This window comes from Hyaena hyaena, unplaced genomic scaffold (assembly GCF_003009895.1).
Source record: "Hyaena hyaena isolate Hyena2069 unplaced genomic scaffold, ASM300989v1 scaffold_221, whole genome shotgun sequence".
Taxonomy (NCBI): domain Eukaryota; kingdom Metazoa; phylum Chordata; class Mammalia; order Carnivora; family Hyaenidae; genus Hyaena; species Hyaena hyaena.
Window position 1 is genome coordinate 111,798 of NW_024080853.1, and position 8,365 is coordinate 120,162.

The 8,365-nt window shown below is 43.9% G+C and overlaps 1 protein-coding gene across 1 annotated transcript; it reads right to left on the reverse strand.

Moving 5' to 3' along the window:
* Positions 1–7,026: 7,026 nt before the first annotated feature.
* On the reverse strand, positions 7,027–7,830 carry LOC120239032 (testis-specific H1 histone). The gene has a single exon (XM_039243127.1). The coding sequence runs from the start codon at positions 7,828–7,830 to the stop codon at positions 7,027–7,029; it is 804 nt and encodes a 267-aa protein (XP_039099058.1).
* Between the last annotated feature and the right edge of the window lie 535 nt (positions 7,831–8,365).

Consider the following 8,365-nt stretch of genomic DNA (forward strand, 5'->3'; position numbering starts at 1 on the left):
GTGAAAGGACTGGGTGAGGCAACAATTTTAGAAATTGTTGGGGGGCAGCTACCATTGTGCTGTGACTGACTGGGGCTTAAAGCTTCTAAAATGGGCACTGAGGATTCATGGGCCCAGAAATCTAAAAGGATATATAAGAGCAGATACCTCAAAGAAGGGAAATCCAATGTAAAACTGAAAAACCACCATCTAAGGAAATGGTCCTCCTTTGCTAGTTAGCTGGTCCTTCTCCTGACCTAATAATTAGTTGCCCTGGAGGCATGCAAGGTGGACATTTAGCACAGGATAGAGGGTAAGGCCACCTCCTTAAGGAACCAAGTTTTCCAACCTCACGATTGCATTGGAGACCAATGAGGTACCATGCAAGGGATTTCTAACCATGAATTGGCATACCCTATGGGCAAGGGCAACAGAAGTATTGGGACTCCCCAGGACACAAGAAAGAACCAGGAGCATTTAGTAATATGTGACAGAAATGAGATTTGAACCCAGACTGTTTACCAGGTAGAGTTGTAATCAATTAAACCGTGGAACCTATGTCAAAAATGCATTTCCTGCATGAAGATTCTGTCCAGTTCAGGCTGCAGGAAGGGATCTGTCTTGCAGGCCCTGGTCCTGTTACCTCTAGGTCCTCTCCTAACCAAACTCATGAGGACAGGCTGAACTGACCACCCCTGTGGGGCTCTCCAAGGTCAAAAGATTGGAGTGAACCTAAGTCTTTTTGAAAGTGATCAGCTCCTCTCCCCAAGGAGAGGCTTAGCTACAGTTTTCTTCAACTCCAGGCTTCAGGGTCTCTCTCTCTTGCTTTTCCAGTCATTGCCTTCATTTTCCCAATCAATGGAGCTCCTCCTCCACTCTTCACTCCTATTTCTCTTTTTCAGTTGGTTTGGTTTAGTAGTTTTGTTTTGTTTTGCCTGGGGAATGCCTCACCTTCCCAAGGATATATGTTCTTCCTAATCCCTATCCTTCTCTTTCCGTCATAGTTACTATCTTTAGGTTTCTAGCCAGTTCTGCTCACCATGAGCCCCCCATCCCTCTGCCTGTTGTTCAGTTTGTCAGCTGTAAGCCTACAAGCAGGATCAAGTACTCATACTTCCCATTTTCTTCCCTTCAATCCTTGGCTTGGCTCTAGCAGCTCAATTGCCGTCTCACCACTCTGCATCTCTCTCTCTCACACCCTTTCCCACATCCTAACCTGGCTAGGAGGTTGTCCATACTGCCAAGTCCAGGCCCTCTACTCAATTCCCTGCAGGCTCTTCTTCCCTGGATTCAGCTTCCAAAGTGGATTTCTACTTTTTGCTACTTGAATTTAGTCAATCTCTTCCTGTCTTCTGTAGTTCCTGAGTGTCAGTCTCAATTTTATAAGCCATTTTTGGCAATCTCACTATGTGCCAGGTACTAGCTCTTCCAGGCCTGGGAAATCAAGTGTGACCATGGTCCCTGTACTCAGCGTGTTCCTCAGCTGAGCCTTCCCCTCGTACCACCTTCCTGCCATGATACTGCACACCAAGGCACCCTGTTCCAGGAGGTTTTGGGAGTCTATGCCCACTTGCTATCCAGCCCAACTTCTCTGTGCCTGCTAGATTTCTAGCTCTTGTCTGACTTGGTTCCCTCTGATGGACTGTGAATTTCCCATGGGGTTACCCACTGGGGACCTTTGTCTGTATCCTTAGGGGTCTCTAATATGCTCCCTAATGTCCCTGTCAGTTGGATAAAGGTCTTATTGGCTGTGTCACTGATTTCCTCTCTTAGTTCTCTCCTCTCCTCTTCCCTCCATTCTCAGCTCTTCCCTCATGATCAAAAGGTTGCAGCAGAGTGGGGGACACCAGACTGCTCTGGGGGGAATCACAGTCATGCGTGAGCCCCTTCACTGCTCCTCCCCAAAACATAAACCTTGAGATGCCACAAGTTAGGCCTCCCCATCTCTCTCTTGGTATCCTGGATTCCAGATGTCCCTCCCTAGTCAGCTGGTCTTCACCTAACCTGGAGATGGGGAAAGCAGATTGCTGAGCAGGACTGGACCTAGGCTAAGGCAGGTAAGGGTCTAGGGAGAAAACTTAAGAAGGCCCTCCATCTCAGGGTTCATTCAAGTACTGACCCTGCTCTTGGGAGACCCTTAAAGTGCTGAACCCAAGTCTGGAAACAGGTGATGGTGGTGACTATGAATTGACCCCCTAGGCAAACTTAACAGTAATTGTAGATTTGGTGGGGGGAGCCAGAGGAGGCATGCACATATGGGGTTAGTCAAAAAGTGGGTCCACCAGACATACTCACCCTTGTGGGTAAAGAGGATGGCAAAAGGTATCAAGAGAATAAAGTAAGAGAATAAAAATAGTGTGGGGGTAAACATGGGAAGCTGGCATGGACACCACTAGCCTCTGATCCACTGCCACAACATCCCGCCTGTGGAGCTTCATGGGACATGGGGAAGAGGGGAAGGAGCCGCCCCCCAGGCCTTGAGTGTATCCCAAAGACTTTGCTCTTCCTCCATGGGAGTTGCCATGGAGCTTCAAGCCTACTGTTTAGGGGATGATCTGCCTCTGCAGCTTTCTGAACACCAGCCAGGCTGTATTGTCACCTGCCTCAATGCTTCAGGTTTCCCTATTTTGTGTTCACTCTTACTTCCCACAGTCACTTGGAGTAATACTCTTGACAAGTCTGGTTTTTCTCCTAAACAGAAAGGGAGGAGGGAAAGAATTGACAAAAGGGGGAGGAGAAACACAGCTGTGATTGTTCACAGAGGACCCTCTTCTTTCTGTCAGTTCCAGTGGTCTATTGAAATCCTGACTTCCTCTCCTTACTCTCCATCAGTGCCTTTCCCAGCCTCATCCATGGCTTCATGTTGACCCCCCACCCCCACCCCAGTCTTCAGTTCCTTTCTTCCAAATCCTTTGGCTTTTCTCTTTTTCAGATTCCCTCTCTGACATGGTGCCCTACATTAATTTCCCAGAATGTCTTCCTGTCCTTGCTAGGCATTTCCAGCCCAACTACACTGCCTTGCCATCTCAGAGCTCCCTAGAGGAGGGGGGACAGTAGAGAGCTACGGCATTTCCAGCCCAACTACACTGCCTTGCCATCTCAGAGCTCCCTAGAGGAGGGGGGACAGTAGAGAGCTACTGCTTTGAGACCACTGACAAATGGAGATGCTTGCATGTTCTGAAAACACACACCCTACAATGTGTTTGAGAACACTTCCCCTTGCAAAACAAACAAACAAACAAAAAAACCCAAACACCCTCTAAATTATTAAAACACTCAGTGTAGAAATGAATCCTAACTTCTGATATGAAACTACATTGAAAAGATATCTTGGAGAGTTACTGAGTGGATTCACAACTAGAAGTCAGTTTCTAAAGTACATATTTTCTAAACATTACCTTTTTACTTAAGATCGAAGAGATTGAGGTGAAAATGAAATTAAATATTCATGTAAAAGTACAAACCACCTTATAAATGAAAAAGCTATAAATAACAACTACATGGAATCTTCTACCTTATTTTTGAACATGTTACAATTTATATGATTTTGAAAACAAATACAAAAAAAGTAAGAGTCTCATTTCTATGTATCCTCTACAATTCCCATCACCCTCCCCTCACAGTTTTTTTGTGTGCATCTTTCCAGAATTTTATACAGTTATGAAGAGGTATACTTTCCTCCATTTTACACAAAAGGTAGTATGGTATACTCAATGTCCCGAATTGTCTCTGGGAGCTTGTAATAATGCATTGAGAATACCCCCTTTTTATAGCTGCATGCTATTTCACTTTATGGAAGCTTCAGTTTAACCAATCCCCTAGTAAAATTTAGATTATTTCCTTTTCTGTTACTGCAGTGCCACCCTGAATACCTTGGACATAAGTCTTTTCACAAATGCATTTACGTCTGAAAGATAAAGTGGTTCTGCTGGGTCAAAGGATATTTGCATTTGTAATTGTAAAAGAGAAATTTCCTCCATTTACACTCTCACTAGTGTTGTGTGTGAGTGCCTGTTCCCCCACAGCCTTACCGATGGAGTAGGTTCTTAAAACCTTTGATTAAAAATGTTATTGTTTTAATGTGCATCTCATGAGTAAAACTGTATCTTTTTCATATATTTAAAGGCTATTTGTATTTTTGTTAACTGTTTTATCAACAACCATTGACTAGTTGATGCTAAAGGGCATCTAAGCTTTGTTACAACTCTAAAGTCCAACAATTTTCTGATCATCATCATCGTACCAGGCAGTTGAGATAAAAGGAAAGCATTGAGGTCAGGGATGTTCCATTTGCTCTAAGTTAAAAACCCAGGGGCGCCTGGCTGGCTTAGTCGGTTAAGCATCCGACTTTCGCTTAGGTCATGATCTCGCGGTTCGTGGGTTCGAGCCCCGCATCGGGCTCTATGCTGACTGCCAGCTCAGAGCCTGGAGCCTGTTTCAGAGTCTGTGACTCCTCTCTCTGACCCTCCCCTGCTCACGCTCTCTCTCTCTCTCTCTCCTAGAAATAAATAAAACATTAAAAAAAATAAAAAAAAAAAACAAATATGCCATTAGAGTGTGAGCTCAAAGTGGGGATTATGCTTTATCCATCTTTATTCAGTAAATTACCCAGAATCTTGCAGGCATTTAGTCATTAGTGAACACTTGGGATGAGATTATCTATTCTTGGGAATTCCTGTCACAGAGTTACCCAACTAGCATTATGATCTAGATAATCTGGATAGCTTGCCAATGAGTAAAGTCATTTCCTACATTTCACTGGAGTACAGCCACCCTAAAGCTTATTAATGAAAGATAATCTGAGATGACAATTGTTAGCTCTTACAGTCAGGATCTGACACTTAATAAATTCGATAAATTTACTGACAGAACTGTGATGGTTCTTAGGAAATCTAAAAAAAAAATTTTGCTAGTGTTTTCCATCCCATTTTAGGAGAAAAGGTATCTAGTTTTAGATCATCTGATTCTTTATGTAAAAACTTGCCAGGACTATAAGGGCCCCTGGGTAGCTCAGTCGGTTAAGCATTCAACTTTGGCTCAGGTCATGATCTTAATGATTTGTGGGTTCAAGCCCCGCATTAGGCTCCACATGCTTGGGATTCTCTTTCTCCCATTCTCTGCCCCTCTCTGACTCATGCTCTCTCTCTCAAAAATAAAAATAAAAAACTAAAACCTCCCAGGACTATAAAGGGGCAATACACCTAACTCTCACAAAGACATCTGATTAATTTTGTTTTAATTGTGTTCAATAGACAGTGTTTTTCACTGCCTCTTTCCAGATGGCTCCCTATTCTCTGATTCTGTTTGCTTCATTCTGCTACTCACAGACAATTTAGGAACACAATGAACCTAATTACAGCAGGTGGAAATTTAAAAGTTCAAGCCATCTATAGATGAGATATACTGCAAGCATTTTACTATTAGCTGTGCATAAGTTTAAAGTGGTGTGATTTTTTTTTTTATTTAATGGTGTGAGAGGGTGATTATTAGTATCATGTAAGCTTTCTTTTCTTCTTTTTTGGGTTTTTTTTGTTTTGTTTTTTTGTTTTTGTGTGGTTTTGTTTTTTGTTTTTTTGTTTGGTTTTTTTTTTGTAAATACACATACCCTGTTCCCCCGTGTAGGAGATACCAGACTCTTGGCAAAAGCTTGGTCAGGCACACTCTGAAAAAGCTCCCCAGGTTGTTCCAATACCTTCCCACCTACCACCATCACTCTTACCTCTTTTCAAGAATAAAACGCACCTTCCCAGTTGTTTCCTTTTCCCTATTCCTTTGGCATCAGTTGGAAACAGCAAATCATTTCCCTGAACCAGCTACTTTAATGTTTACTTCCCTAGGGACTATTTCTGTGTTCTGTCACGAACTATGGCATGAGAACTACTCCCATGCTGCTCTGAACCTCTGCATTCAGAACTAAAAGAAATCATACATTTGCTCCATATTTGATATATAGTGTTCAATGCCTGTTGTTTTTTAAGAAAAGCAAAAGACTTAGCTATTCATTAGTTAGCCTTTCCCATCTCCTTATATTTCTGGTATGCATACTATAAATCTTTTCTGGTTTATTTATTTTTTTTTGAATTCTATAAAAATCTTAATAATATCCTTTCTTATAGTTAGTACTTTCCAAGTTGATAATTCCCTTACTGAATTTTGGCAAGAAAAGCCTATGTCATGATATTTTAAGCCCTTCTTATTTTACTAACACTTAAAATCACCTAAAATCATCCTAGCCCAATTCCAACTTTTTTTTTACAGAGAAGGAAAACCAAGGCTATATGAACAGGTAAGTACAACTCAGCCAAGGTCAGAGTGGCAGAACTTTGACTAGAATCCTGGTCTCATTAAGTACTGATCCTGTATAATTTTCTGCTATAGCCATTATTACATCATCACAAATTATTTATACTCATTGAACTCTCAGTAATGAGCACCTACCCTGTGCCAAGGTCTGTACTAGATGCTGTCACACTCTCATTTAACTGAAGATTAACAAATAAGACAAAGTTTTAAAATTAAAATTATCAAGTCAAGCAAACACTACAAACCCATTACAATTTTGGGAGAAGGGACTTTTTCCTAAAAGGAATTTCAATTAAGAACACTTTGGACCAGTAAGACCACTCATCTTAAAGGTTGCCTATTTTCTTGTCCCAGCAATGCCCCCCATTTCTTTCTTCACATGCCCTTCTCCCCAGAATTCAATTTGGATTTGATAGGGTGTCTAATGTTAATTCAATACTTCTATCTAATTTCCTCAAGTTGCCACTTTCTTCTACTTTTCTTTTTTCCTTCTGAAAGGTATTTTCCTGGGTCCTGAAGCAGGAACAGAACCCCAACATCTGTCTCTTCACCCCATATACTTCTGCTTTAGGTCTCACCTCACCACCCACCCTTACCCTTCTGAGTACCGCAAAGAGGAAACAGACACAATGTAGTGGAAAGGTCTTGTATACAGTTTTGTCCACTTCAGTGTGTGAGAGCTGCTCTCATTAGAGCCTAAGGGGAAAGGCATCTGTGCCTGGAGGAAGGGAAATTTCTCCCACATTACAGATACCCCGCTGCATACCCAGGACTTAAAGCTTTAGCAGAAGTCTTTGCGTAAGCAGCCCTTGGGTCGTGGGTCTTCCCCTGACCGCAAAAATTTAGGTCAGTTTTAACCAAAGTTGTCTTCTGGATGGTGCGTTTTACTAGCTTCTCCTGGTCCTGCGTCTTCTCTTCCCTGGACTTCGAACTTGGCCTCTTCTCTCGGGTCCTAGGCCTGATGTCTTCCTTTATGGTCCGACCTCTTACCTGGTTCATCATCTTGGCCCTTGCTCCTTCCTTGGCTTTGGAATGCACCGAGTCCTTGGCTCTTGGCCTGACCTTCTTCATCCTCCTGTTTGCCTTCGTGCTCTGTCTCCATAATTCCCTGGCCTTCTTGACAGCCTTGCGACGCACACAGCGCCTCCGTGGGCTCCGCGGCCCAGGAGGGGTCTTCCTCAAAGAGCGCACACCTCCCTCCAACCTCGGGCATCCTGGCTTTCTCTTCGGCTTTGTAATCTTCCAGACCCTGAAGTAGCCGGAGGCATCATTGCCGCTGACCCGGAGAAACGCGCCCTTAACATCAGACCTGGGTGCTTCACCTGAGTGGCGGCACTTCCGCCGCACTTCGTAGCCAGCCTTTCCGAGCTCCTTCTTGAGAGTGGCAAGAGTCAGCCCTTTGTGAGCTGTGATGGCTCGGAGCAACACCTGGGACACTTTGAGCACCGAGAGAGGACCCCGCCTTGGCGATGCCTTGAGGGTTTTTTCCGTGGCCTGCTGGGGTTTAACTTCAGTGCCTTTGGATTCGCCAGTGGGCACCTCAGCCATGGCCCCGCTCCCGCCTCTGCGGGGCCACTGCTCTGAGCCTCCCCAGCCAAGGCTGGAGCTAAAGCTGAGGCTGGCTAGACCACGTCACAATGGCAGGGCCCAACGGAGATGTTCAGGTCCTAGTTAGGGAGCTGCCAGATCCCACCCAGGTAGAGTGTCCAATGAGATTCCACTTCCTTCTAGGTCTAAACCAATCCAGATCCTCAGCACCTCTGCCCCGGTGAGAATCACCCTTCTGATCCCAGGGTGTGTTCCCCCCACCTCTTATCATCCTACCACTTCTTGACCTTGATATCAACCATTTACTTAAGTTCACTATTTTCTGTGGTCCTGAATACCATCTACCCACATTTCCCTAAGGTGAAAGACGCTGCTCCCAACTATCTAAAACAGGTCATACAATGCCTTTAAAAAATAAATGTGGTAGTCTAGCAAACAAAACCAAACCTAGAAACTCCCACCTTTTCAGCCCACCAGTTAGAGATCTAAGGTCATGTCTCCCTAACTCTGCACTGTAGATTCTGTGCAAGAATAT